The sequence below is a fragment of the Leptidea sinapis genome, chromosome 10, assembly GCF_905404315.1.
Source record: "Leptidea sinapis chromosome 10, ilLepSina1.1, whole genome shotgun sequence".
NCBI lineage: Eukaryota > Metazoa > Arthropoda > Insecta > Lepidoptera > Pieridae > Leptidea > Leptidea sinapis.
In genome coordinates this window covers 1,016,354-1,030,667 of record NC_066274.1, presented here as the reverse complement: position 1 = coordinate 1,030,667, position 14,314 = coordinate 1,016,354, and the positions used below count along the sequence as shown (strand labels likewise).

The following is a 14,314-nucleotide window of genomic DNA, read 5'->3' as shown; positions in this document are numbered from 1 at the left end:
GGTATTCGATTTTTAAAACCAAGGAGTTTTCAATTAAAAAGAAATTAATATGACAGGAACAGTGGAAATATTCCATTCCCGATACTTTTAGTGCCGCCCTCGTATAAGTATAAAAGTCAACACGTGTTGCCAAAAAAGCGTATAGGTATGTATAGCTAGCATAAAAATGTATACACATGTATGTGCAGTCGATATGCGGGATTCGAACCCACTGCCTCGACGAGGCTTAACGGTTAGCTCAGTTGGTTAGAGCACCGGCACGGAACGCCGGAGGCCTTGGGTTCGAATCCCGCATCGTTCATAAAATTTTGTTTTTCAAATTTTATTTGTGTATTAATCCTAGAAGTGAGGGTTATCACTTTAAAAACATAACATATTGTTAACATTAGTTTCCCAATTAAGAACGTTTTGTAGAATTCATCACAAATCTCTGCCACTGTATAAGTATTGATTAATTTATTATCGTCACTGAGACGGTCATAGAAGGTGAAAGGTAAAGGGCACAGTGGTCGCTCTCTCATAACGGAACGTGACGTACAACTCACGTGATTTATGTATAGCTCGTCACTCGTAATGAAACTCCGACGTGCAACGAACTATGAACTGTTTAAAAAGTCACCAGCCTTAACGATACAATGGAGTCTAATGAAACATTCATAAAACATATAGATAATATACCTTACGTCTGGGTTTTAGATAGAGATTCGATTTTTGATAACTCATCTCCAGTTTTAGACAAGGCAAAATAGTTAATAATTATTTTGTTATTTGGGTGGGTATATGGAAGGATAAGTGATATAATAGAACGAGTCTTTTTGTATAAGTAGTATGTGTAAACTTGTAATAAAGGCATAAAAGGCTTTTATTTTCTCAAAATTGATTCCTGTAGAATACTTTTTGATGTTATTTCTAATAACTACTAGATACTACTACCGCTTCGGAAACAAATGGCGCTCTGAGAGAGAAGAAGCGGCGCAAGAAACTCTCCCAGCATTCTTTTTTTGCGCTCTTTTCAAATAAAATATACCATATTGTACAGTCATTTCTTTCGCTATGAAATAATCACAATCTAGTCCCAGGCTGTCCGATCATTTAGATATTCAGCAGTGGAATAATAGGATTTACGAGAGAGCCATTTTTTTTAAAACATTTAAATTTATTTATAGATAATGCCTGAAAAGTGGCTGGGACTTTATTATAGAAGTGTACACATTTACCCTTAAAGCTATTATGTATCTTATGAAGCCTACTAGAATTAGTTACAATATTTCTAGTGTTATAATAATGAAAATCACTATTAAGACGAAAAAGGTGACGATTTTTTTATAACATCTCATTGTACTATATTTTGTATCTGGCTGATTTTGATCCATCCGGCATATTGCCCTTGCACCTTCAGACCCTTCCACCTGTTTTTGCCTCTTAAGCTTTCTTTGGGTAGATACTGTCAGGTGAATATTCAGAGATGACTTCCAAAATTATTTGTCGCGTTTTTTGACCAGAAGCACCCGGATCATGTCATTATATTACACAAGATCGAGCAAAATGACACGTCATAAATATAGACTGTAATTAAATGTTACTGTAGAATCGGTCTGAATTTTTTTTATGAAAATAAGGGACGAGACGAGCTGGACGTTTAGCTGATGGAAATCGATACGCCTTGCCCATTATATTGCAGTGCCACTCAGGATTCTTGAAACACCTAAAAATTCCAAGCGGCACTACAATTGCGCTCGTCACCTTGAGACATAATATGTTAAGTCTCATTTGCCCAGTAATTTCACTAGCTACGGCGCCCCTCAGACGGAAACACAGTAATGTTTACACATTACTGCTTCACGGTAGAAATAGCCGCCCATAAACTAGCCGGCATCTTATGCAAAGGAGCATGGAGGAGGAGAGGATTTTTTTTGAGTTTTCATATAAAATGCGAAGAAACTTTTCCCTGACCTATTATATAACACATACGATTTCTTTAAAAAGAAAAAACCCTTTACATTAAACAAAGACGAAATTGTGAGCGTAGATACACTTTTATTTTATGTTTTTCGAATATAGTGATAATAATACTTTTGTGTTTAATATCATAAAGGAATTATAATTGAGAACATTATTTTATTAATCTTTCTGTCTTCTGAATAGATCAATTTGTTTGTGCGATCTATTATTAGGTATACGCGAAAAAGTCCTAGCAGGAATGTACGCGGTAATTTTTTTCTTGTTTCGTTAATAGATTTCGGTAAATAATTATGACTAGTATTAATAGACGTAAGTTCAGAATCCGCTCCGGTGTCTTATGGTTAACACTCTACAGAATGCGTTTGTATGATATCTGTCGATATTACAATATACGTAGATACATACGACTGATACCTACCTTTAAGAGACCCCGCAAACTGCAGACTTTCGATCGGCCGATAGTTTGGTTGAGTTCGGCTGTTAAGTGCGCACACTGGCCCGACTAAACAGTTAGGTCTGTGATGAGTGCGCACACTAGACAACTATCGACCGACAGTTTTAGGGACGATTCGATATTAGTTTTAAATCGGCTATTGATGAGTCTGGCCGACTAAACAATCGGTGGTGTGCGCGCCTAGAAGAGCGCTGTACTGATTTAACAGTCGGCCGATAGTTTGCTGACGGTTCAGTTTGAAGGCAATCGTGTAGCCCATCAAACTTTTTTGTCGGACAATACCGAATCGTTATAATGTGCGCACTCTCATACATCTTCATACTGATTAAGAAACCAACCAAAGTATCGGCCGATCAAGTTTCTTGGAAATGACCGACAGCTCCGTCTAACCTTTGTGCAAAGCAATCACTATAATTCTGTTTTTTTTTTAACACACAATTCCATTATTGTGATTTAATATTCACCTGGAAGATAAATTTGAATAAAAACTTCAAATTTTTATTTCAAGAAAATAAAAATTAGAAGTTTTTAATTTATAATTGTATTAATGGTAAGACTATTCAAACGAGATATTAATACACGTACTAATTATTGCTATATCTAATTAGTAACTTTAAACACAAAAGAAACGCGCATTATCTTTTTTCAACTTTTAAACTTTATGAAAACATAATAAAGCGTTGTCGGTAGGTATTACTAGTAAACAAGATAATACAACGATTGCAAGCAATTACGGACCTAAAATGTCAGTGGTCACTCACGAAGTAGAATCAATATTGTTTGACATGTTAAAGATAATCTCATTAAATACCTAATCTTTATCCAGAAACTATTCTTGTCCTCGTACTACTAACTCAAACATGTATGAATTGTTTATTAACGGCCGTTTTCAATAACCTATCTACCCTTAGTTTCACTTACGGATACATTACTGTCACCGTTTAATGACAAGATCTTATCTATCCATAGTTATGTCCAATACAGTTATAGTCAAATGCTATCTGTCAATAGGTTGAAGAAATATAAGTAAGCGTAAAAGGATAGATTTGACTACGTCTAGTAAGTTAAACTAAGGATAGATAAGTTAAGAACACGGTTCATGTACAGACCCAGAACACCTACGATCTTAACAGACAACAATAATTCCAGATATCCAGTTCATTCAGAAGCAGCCCCAAGTCCTCACGAGGGCTACATTACGCGTCATGTCAGCGGAAAAAATAAGGACGATTACGACAACAGCCGCCGGGTAATATAACTTAATGTTAACTTCTATACGAATGTGTTTTTATTTCGTAGATCGTGAAGCAATTTCCGGTTTGAGTTGGAAAATTTGATTTCTGACACAGACCGTATTAATATTTAATAATTGTTCAGCCATTACCGTTTGAGCAGCGGAAAGGAAATTATTGTAATCAAGTCTACCTAATTAGTGGGTAATTTGAGTAACGATCAATCATTTATATGTATTTGAGTGTAAGTGTTTTAGAGATTCTAATGCTATGCTCTGAATGAAGCTAATATGTGCAAGATGCTTTTCGAAAATTTGGGGGTAATTGATCAACAAATTTTATCAATATAATTATAGCATCTATAAAAAGTCAGTAATAACCATAGAGTAGTTACTGCTTAGATTATTAAAATTTATACGTCTAGATAGACTATGACATAATATGAACTATGAGAAAATTGAGTTTAGAGTTAACATCTATTTTGAGCAATGCACGCACACTAACAAAAAGTGTCATTCAAATCGCGAGTTTAAGTCATAGCTTGTCACGCACACGAAAGTATTAAACCTGGCCTGTTTTTATCGGTTGTCTAACAGCAAGAGAATCTAGACGTATAGGTAAATTATCAAAGGCTGAGATCTATAGAGTGAACTTTGATTTTACTTAACTACATAAATCATTGCTTAACGTAAATTTTGATTACGTTTCTATAGTCGTGTGGCATCTGTAATTATGCTTAAGTTAGGTTTAAAGATCATTTATTTAATCTCATTTTAAACATATAAACTGTCACTTACATGAGAACAATATCTATGATTAAAATAATCTATGAATCGTCCGTATGATAAACATAGGTATAAAACTTAATATAAGTGTGTGCACTAGGCTTAGGAAGTGTCATCTGTAATCTGGCTATACGGATCTTGAATAAATTAAAAGAGCCTGCATCTTTGATATATGAATTGTAGAGTTTAGCACCTTCATATGTAATTGTTTTCAGTCTATAGTTGATCCTTGGCAGTGTGAAGTGGTCATTATTGCGTCTATTTTGTATTTGCTTCTTTTTTGTAAATGTTAATTCTGAATGTATCTGTTTGTCTATAATTTTCCAAATTAGTATGCAGGTTGTGTATTTGTATAACTGTAATATATTCATGAACTTAGTTTCTTTATAAACTTTCTCTGTAGGAGTTAGAAACGGATAAGTTAAGACAGCCCAATACAAATGCCAAGTTCGCGTTTTATCACACTCAGCTAAGTTTTTCGTGAGAAAGTATGAACAAGAGTCTATGTTCGCTCTATAGATCTCGGCCTAAGTCTAACTGTATCCGATTTTGATTGAAAAACTAAATAGTCCGCTACACTTGGTATTTTGAAATCAAAATTGGTCACACATTATTGGGCTGTCAAGTCTGTCTGTATGCTAGTATTAATACTAAGTCTATGGTTATGATAACATATTGCGTTGATTCGTCTTGTTTCTATTTTTATTGTATAATAGCATCTTTTCAATAATTACAGATGGGATTTCTATGGTCATGGAACCATATGATTTCCAAGAAGTGGAAATGGTCACAAACACCTGCAACTGGTGATGAGGGTTTCCAGATGAGGATGTTGCGCGACTTTAAACACTTCTGTGCAAATCATGAACAAAGACTGAGCCAGTTTTGGGATCAATGCTGGGAGTTACAAGAGAACGCGAAAGGAATCAAGTGTCGTTAACATTTTATATAACTTAATTAAAATATGTTATAACTGTCTATTTTGTTTATTTTTGCGATCGAAAATTTGAAATACTAAAATGATGCAAGAGTTGTGATGAAAAATGAAATGAAATAAATGTTATTTTTTTAATATACCAACAAACAATAAAGAAGCTGGTAGATATTGAAAATACAACAAAGGAAGAAAATAGTGAGCAGCAAAAATTTAAACTGAAAACATCACTAAAACCATCGCGATAGGCGTTGATAGATTAAACATGTTACAGTTATGATTTTACAAACTATTGAAGTAACACTGCCATAATAACAGATATCATTAAAATCAAATCAATCAAAAAAAAAACAACTGAATGAACAAAATGATAAAAGTAGTCTTCGATCAGGTGGTTGCTTATAATCTCGAAGTTATATAAGTAATACCGAAATGTGAATTAGGTTTTCGTAAGGGTCACGGCTCAGAAACACCCATGTATATCAAGACGCCTCGGATATAGTACACAGTAGTATATTCGTTTTACTAGATTATTCTAGAGCATTTGATTTTATCCTTCCAAAACTAAAACATTATGGTTTCTCCAAATGTACTTGCCATTGGTTTAAAAATGTTTGTAACTGGTAGAAATCAAATGGTAGGAACTGAACATAAAACTGGGAAAAGCTTTTCTCTTCATGCTCGTGCACCGGCTGGTGCCACGAGGTTCCCTGCTAAGCCCAATAATTTTCACAACTTTTACTGCTTACTTGTATCTTTCTGCTGGCGACACGCCATTACGTATTACTCTTTCAAACGCAGAAACGTCAAAGACGCGATATGTAAAATAAATCAAGACCAAACAATAAGCTAAATCACAGATTTTAATTATTGGAACAGAAAACAAATCAAATATGTCATTAATTGCAGTGAAAAGTTAAAAAGAAATGACGTATAAGCTTATTGGAACAACAGTTGTCATACAGGTATTATATTTTTGCTGCATTATAGCATCCAAGATGACACCTGAGGAGCAGACATCTACAATACCCAAGGATTTTTAGAATAACATGCTGCAAATGAAGGTTAGCCTTCCTAAACTATATAAACTAATAATAAAATTTAGTTTTGTCTCAAAGTTTTGAATGCTGAAAGAACCGAAAAGAACTTAAGATGTTTTAAATTCAAAAATGTAATTAATTGAATCAGAGAATTAACTCCTCTTAGTTCGTATATGTTTTCTTGTAGTTTAACACTTAATATTACATCTGTACCTGTGGAGAAAGTCACATAATCATACATAAGGGCTTATCATTAAATTTTATGAAATTATATAATTAAAAATACAATAAATTTCAAAATAAGGGGTTTATTGCTTATGAAATACAAAAATACTTAGTTTAAAAAAAGATGTTGCAGAGCATACCAAATGTATGAGATTCATTTACTATAAATTTCCAAATCATTAATCAACACTCTTATATCTCTCAAGGCACAACTATTATGCAACGGCTCATACATTTTCTCACAAATATTTGGACCTCAATAAAATAACATAGTACACAGAGGTGGATAACATGCTGGGTAGGCAAGCATCTAATTGGTTCCCTCAGCCTTATATTTTAAATGGTATTTATCCAGTAACTATTGCAATATAAAACATGTAAACTGCGACAAAGAACAAGTTTCATCACAAACACATTAGTAGGTTTTGCTACCACTTTATAATATAATATACAACCAAAGAATTCAAGGATCTATGATATTATGTAAGCAAGGTGCATAATTGTTAAATGTATTTTTTTTTGTTTACAATTTCCGTGCCTACTTTGCCTTAAGCATGATCCACCTCTGATAGTACAATATAGATCAGTCAGTTCTATACAATTTGCAAACATGTGAAATTACACTTTTCTTATCAAGAAATCTCATATGTATTGTATATAAGGAATGGGGCAAGTAATTCATGGCAGTGGTATAGATTTTAATATTATAAATGCTAATATTATAAAGAGAAATGCATGCATACAATATGAAAATAAAATATTAATAAGCAAATGTTATTTTAATACATAACAGAGCAAAAATGGATTTATCATACAGGAAAAACTTAGTATAATTAATTAAGACTTTGACAGTAATAACCTCAACTAACTGGTTATGCTATTTTCAAAATATTGTTGATTTGTCTATTGAGCTCCACACAGAATAATAGAACACAAAATATTTGTGATATCTATGATTTTACTAAACATTTACTAGTTTTCTTTTGTTTACAGTTGCAATCAAAAATTATTTGAATGTATGTATTGATATAAAGAAATGACATCCTAACTTTTGTTATTACTGGTCTGTCATACCTATTGTGTAAGTTGAGGTATTATTGTAGTCACACAACATTTCATTCAACATGTTTTGGCGAGAAGTTTGCCTTTGATCTTTAACAAAAGCATTCTTATTATTCACTAAGCTTAGCATACTTCTAGATTTGTGCTATCATAGTGTACTAAGTTACAACTATCTGGAATCTTACCAGTGTATTGAATTAATTCACACACATTATATTATTATTAAATTCATATTTTGCTTTAGTAAAGCATAATAGCATTAAAATATAACTCACCAAAGAGTAGTAATTGAGAAAAAAAAAATTATATGATATGTTTACTTTACCAATATTAATTTTTGAGTATGAACATTTAAGTACATTGTTGAGAATGAATAAAGCTTGTGCTTGCATTTTTGAGCATAAATTCTACTTAATCAGTAACAAATGATCATATTACATTTATCTTCTTATTATCTAAGGAAAATCATACCTTATTTATTTTGAGTATCAGTTGATAAGACTGTTATAATTATTAATTATATTTTACTAAAATGGTATCAATTGTAAGAAAACAACATGTGAAACACTCTGATTACCACAAAAACCACTGATTTTGAAATGAATAGTTTTAAAACTCAAAGGAATGTGAAAATTTGTGGTTACAGTGTTTCTATGAAACTTTCTTTTTAATTATCTAATTAGTTAAAAATGGAAATGTCCTAATATAATTAACAACAAAATGGTAACTAATCAAATAAAGTTATTTCTTTCCAAATACTAGTAAGCGAGTTAGCATACTAGTGACACACGGAACTTGCTTCTGTTGATGCATCATCTGCATATCTGGAGTGTTAGACTCAAAATCTAATGCAACTTTCTGAGAAACAAATGTTAATAGTGTAAGAATGTCTCTTTCGGTGCCAGAATAACGCAGTTCTTCACATAATGCTTGCATAAACCATGAACCACGGGTTGTATTCCTCCATGAATAATAACCAGGAACAGTTGAGAATACAATCAAAAAATCAGCATGAATAGGAATTCTGTATGAGGCACTTGATGATCCATCAGTTTCAGTTCTATTAGAGAGTGTAATACCTCCATCTAATTTGTCTCCCTGGCAAGCTTGAATGAAAAATAATTTAGGTTTACCTGCCAATGTTGGGCATTTATCCGCAGTGAAGTAGTACCATAGATTGTCTGGTTTATAATGTGTGTCTTTTGCATACAACATTCCCATTTCTCCATGAGTCAACACTGTTATTAACAGGCAATCATTATCTGAGTGATCCATCTCTGCTGTTTGTTGTAGATATTTATTTACATCATCAGACTTTAAATTATTAAGAACAGTAACTCGGAAACCAATGCTCTTTAATACCCTAGACAGATTGTCGCTGTCCACATTTGTACCTGTTCGTGGTTTTAAGCTATGAACATCAAAATGTTCATGATTAAATATTATGGCCATTCCACGGTATTTGTGATTCATATTGTAAAAAGGAGCATTTCTATCTACAGGCATTTTGGCGTAACGACGCACTTGTGAGGAGTCATGACTTCCCCACGCATCACCCTCATCACCTCCACCGTTGGTTCTTTGTTCTGTATCGGCAGTCGCATTGTTTTCCTTATCAGACATTTTGAAAAACAAAAATTACCCTTCACAGTTCACACAAAATCACTGTCACAATAACTAATTTTAAGGTTTTTTTAGAATTACAAACAGGTCCAGTGCACAACGCAAGTTCAAAATCGAATTATCGAATACACAAAACAATGAAGATGCACACTTTTGGAGTTTACAATGATTAGTGATTACTAACATGAATTAGACTTTGACATATGACACTTATAACATTTTTTTTTAAATTTATTTAGAGTATTGGTAGCGAGATCATCACCTCAATGTAAAATACAATATAGGAAGAATATTTATATCACTTGTCAATATACTTAGTCTGGTCATAAATACTGTTACAATTAAAAATAAACAAAACATTTGAATTTGGAATCTGTCATTTTTATACAACTGTATTGTGATTTTTCATTTTGCGCCAATACATTCTACATTATTTTGCGATATTAAAATGCAGTGGGGTGATAAAGAGAACCGAATCGCTGTGATTGCATTACACAAACAACTAATGCAATTTTTCAAAATCTCTTTTAAAAAAATATTTGTGTGGCTAAAGTTCGAAAGAGACCTCTGTTTGTGACAGAAAAAGATCTGGCCGTCCACGTAGTGTTCGCACGAAAAAGATTGTCAAAGCAGTAAAGGAAAGAATTCGAAGAAATCCTGTCCGAAAGCACAAGATTTTATCCCGAGATATTCATCTTCAGATAGCATCTAGAACCGCACGTATTTTAAAAGATGACTTAGAACTTGATGCCTATAAGAGACGTACTGGTCATTTCTTAACTGATAATTTAAAAAAGAATAGGGTGGTAAAATCGAAACAACTATTGACGCGGTGCGCAAAGGGAGGTCACAGTAAAATTTTGTTTACGAATGAGATTTTTTTTACAATTTAGCAACATTTTAGCAAACAAAATGACCTTATTTACGCTCAAAGCTCTAAGGATGCTTCCCAATTAGTCGACAGAGTGCAACGTGGGCACTATCCAACTTCAATAATGGTTTGGTGGGGTATTAGCTATGAAGGAGTGACTGAGCCATACTTTTGTGAAAAACGTATCAAAACATCAGCACAAGTGTATCAAGATACCATTCTTGAGAAGGTAGTGAAGCCCATTAACAACCCATGTTCAATAACCAAAAATGTTCCTTCCAGCAAGACTCGGTGCCGGGTCATAAAGCTCGCAGTCTTGGTTGGAAACGAACGTTTCCGACTTCATCAGAGCTGAACACTGGCCGTCGACTAGCCCCGATCTTAATCCTGAATTATAATTTATGGACAGTTTTAGAGTATGGCTTGGTCTAAACGCCAAGATAATTTGGAGTCCCTGAAACAATCCGTACGAATAGCAGTGAAGAATTTTCCCATGGATAGAGTGCGTGCTTCTATTGATAACAGGCCTCAACTTTAAAGGACTATATTGCACCCAATGGTGACCACTTCGAATTAGCTTCTTACATTTTATATTTGTTTATATATATTAAACTAATACATATATTAAACTAACACACTGTAAAAGTTAATAATAAATGTTATTTGCAATAGAATTTTTTTCTTTGTTTCAGTATTTATGGCAAGACTATGTATTCGATTACAAGGAAACGCCCGTTACGTTTATAGCCAAAAAATCTTAATGTAGGTTACACCTCCATTTTTCAAAGAATCCTTCTGTGACACTATACATACCACCATAAATAAAGGTTACAAAATAATTTGTCATTGAGACATGAATATTTAATCTAATTTACAACAGAGATCTAGCGTCATATAGGTAAATAGGTATAACACACAAACAAGACTGAAAACTACCAACATAAAATAACTGGCTGAGTGAGATTATATAATTATATTATACAACCGAGTTTCTGTCTCTTTCCAATAAGTTGACCATGTTTATGAATGAATAAAGTCAGAAGTATACCTAGATTTTTAAACGTTTGCTGTTTAAAAAAAATTAAAATGAAAATACTATTGTAAGTAGTATTCCCACAGTAGAGGATTCAGTAATTGTATTCCCAAACAATAAATGATGATACAAGTATCTGAAAAAGGTTGACAAGAATAGAAACGAGAGAGACTCAAACACTCGTTTAGGAGCTGTTTTAAATATCTCAAAACATGATCGACTACCAATGTAGCGGAGGTATGGATAGTTATCCGTACGTTCCTGGCGACTGGATACGCCTCATTTCTTTGTCATTTTCTGCGTTATTTATTAAACGAAGTTAAGCCGTACTTGTCGTATGTGTTAAATATAATTGTGCAAATAACCTCGTAACCCTAGAGGGTTTTAATTCGGTTTCCTCTATAAATTTTAGTGTATAAATTATATTTTTATATTTATTTTAAACATAATATCTTGAACAAATTGTTTAGGTTTCTTTTTGTCATCGGATATCTACAGTAGGTACATACCAACTAAGCAATTCCTTGGTAACTAAATTTTTATTCCTTCATTATTACAACATTATTTTGCGTCATTATAATTATAATTGCGGTAAATATGTACACCAATAATTAGAATCTTATAAAAATAAAAAAATATGTTCGCGGGACCCTAATATATAAACTATAGTTTAGAAATCAATGTTAAATAAATTTTGTGTCCTAAAATTATACATTCGATGAATTTTAATGACTAACTGCACGTCACTATTGACAATAAAGAACAGTAATTGGCTCCTTCAATGTAATTATTAATTAATACGAAACTTCATGAGTGGACAAACGTCAAAACGGCCATCATAGCGTGCCGTACGTTATACGTATAACTGGGGCGCTATTGTCAATCGAATGTAAACATGAAACGTAATAGTATAACTTCATTTGTAGTATTACATATTATTATTATTGTATAAACATCACCCCACAAAAGACTTACTAACTCGACTTAGCCAGCAGTCGAGTAGTAGGCATTAGGTATAAGTTTATGTCTGTTCCTGAGAGATATTGAGAAGCAATAGTCAAGTTGCTAATTTCTTTAAATTTTGCAGTCAGGTCAGGATATAAATACAAACGCACTACAAATATAGTAACTATATATTATTATATATTTACAACAATTGCGGCAGTGCTGTAACAATAGGGTGGCAGGGCTGGCAAAATGCCATGGGCCCCCGACTCAAGAGGGCCCCGGCTCAAAAATATTTTTTTACATTATACCTGAGTATTTTATTTTATTTGAAAAGTATATTTTTGTAATTTCTGCTTAAAATCCAAAGTGAGACAACTAAAGAGTACTTATAATATAATTTCATGTTAATCGTTAAGCAGTTCAACCAACCTAAACAAAAAGATGTTGATTCATTTTTAGAGATGTACTTACACGTTACCCGTGACGAATACTTTTACGTACTTATGATCGTCAAAAGCTGCCGTATATGTTCAGTGTGCTGCTCATAATATAAATCTAGCACTCAATGATGCAGTGAGAGGTTATTAATAATCAAACTTTTTTAGAAACAGTTCAACAATTTTATAATTTTTTTGGGCTTACTATCAAAAGATGGAATGTTTTATCAAGTTTTATAATACTTAAGCCCTACTAGATGGGCAGGACGTTATGATGCCATATTTGCTTTAAAAGTACGGTTTTTGGACAATTCTGTTAAATTACAAAGCAGATGAGAGAAATGAAGCAATTTTACTCAAAAAGAAGATCGAAAACTACATTTTATTGGAATTTAATTAATTTAATGGAAAACCAATAACAGGTTTTCCATTGCAAAATCCTTCTTACTATCGCTGCAACCTCTAAAGCACTTTAGTCTAAAGCCACCGATCTTTTAAATTTAATAAAATGAATGAACATACTTTAATGAGTATTGGACATAATTATAAACCAACTGAAATCGCGTTTCCTTCGAATGAATGAAATTGTTTCAAATTTCAGTGTTTTGCAGCCTTCCATTTTAAAAGTTTTAAATGACCCTATAATGCTGAACGATCATTTTCACAACTTAAATTGATAAAAAACCTATTTAAGATTATTTTATTTAATAATTAAGAACTTTCATGACGTTATACACACTTTTGCGGAAAAGAAAGCTTGAAAAAAAGATTTTTCCTACAAAACATCTGATTGAAATTAAATTGTAATTAATTTTTCATTTTGAATGTACGCAGGTTTTCACGATGTTGTTCCTTCACCGAAATGCGAGCGAATAGATGATGAATGCTTTGAGATATTATGTTCTATGGATTAATGTGAAGTCTCCAATACTCATTGGGCTAGCGTGGGGACTACAGACCATTCCCTCTCGCCTAAGAGAGGAGGCCTATGGCCATTAGTGGGACATATACAACGTTTAATTGAGTACGCTGAAAATCTCGAAGTTTATTAAAATTAAACTTTGTGCAACGTGATGATGTTTACTGATAGGAAGAATTTGCCACGGGCCCCAGATTGTATAGTTACGCCACTGAATTGCGGTATGCGTTACCTAGGTACCGGTGGGTCGTGATGCTCTATTGCCAGAACTACAAAATCAATTTATGTATGCCGAATAGTCTCTGAACCATGCTTCTCTTTGGGGCAGCAAAAATACCCGCGAAAGTAACTCAAAAAATTAAAAATGACACTAGATGGCGCAAGTGCCTTTGTGGTTATTGGCGATACTAAGATCATGATAAAATATTAAATGATAATATTGAATTTGTATGGAAGAGAGGACAAACGAGCATACGGGACACCTGATGATTTGCGATCACCACAGCTCATACTCTCTTGCAACAACAGAGGAATCACAAGAGCGTTACGACCTTATAAATATTATAAATATTTGACGAATGATATGAATTCGAAAACCGATAACACACTGGCACGTGGCGGGTGAGGATCGAACTGGGCGCTTTCTTAAGAGCGGACAAAATTCGTGAGAGCACTATATAATAATCTCTCGCCATAAACACTAAGTACACTATTGCTTTTCTGGTATGAGAACAACGAAATAAATTTGAATACTTACCAAGTGCCTACTAATGCCAAGTTTCAAGTAGC

At 33.2% G+C, this 14,314-nt stretch overlaps 3 protein-coding genes across 9 annotated transcripts in view; 1 reads left to right on the top strand and 2 right to left on the bottom strand.

Annotated features, from left to right (window-relative positions):
- LOC126966472 (GATOR complex protein Iml1) overlaps positions 1-5,411 on the top strand; it is a 68,528-nt gene extending 63,117 nt beyond the window's left edge. For all 7 annotated transcript variants that reach the window (XM_050810538.1, XM_050810536.1, XM_050810535.1 and 4 more), the window contains 2 exons: positions 3,566-3,665; positions 5,170-5,411. In XM_050810538.1, coding sequence (XP_050666495.1) covers positions 3,566-3,665; positions 5,170-5,373 — 304 coding nt within the window. In that variant the 3' untranslated portion in view covers positions 5,374-5,411. The remainder of the gene's footprint in view (positions 1-3,565; positions 3,666-5,169) is intronic.
- The window catches only part of LOC126966522 (RNA-binding protein Musashi homolog Rbp6), a 934,160-nt gene that overhangs the window by 918,154 nt on the left and 1,692 nt on the right, over positions 1-14,314 (bottom strand). The gene's annotated exons all lie outside the window — the stretch shown is intronic.
- Positions 6,700-9,476, bottom strand: LOC126966533 (caspase-1-like). The gene has a single exon (XM_050810664.1). It carries the CDS (start codon positions 9,315-9,317, stop codon positions 8,436-8,438), a length of 882 nt encoding a protein of 293 aa, XP_050666621.1. The 5' UTR covers positions 9,318-9,476; the 3' UTR covers positions 6,700-8,435.

What these genes read in the sequence shown, in the direction of transcription:
- LOC126966533 (XM_050810664.1), bottom strand. Translation starts at nt 9,317, where the DNA reads ATGTCTGATAAGGAAAACAATGCGACTGCCGATACAGAACAAAGAACC.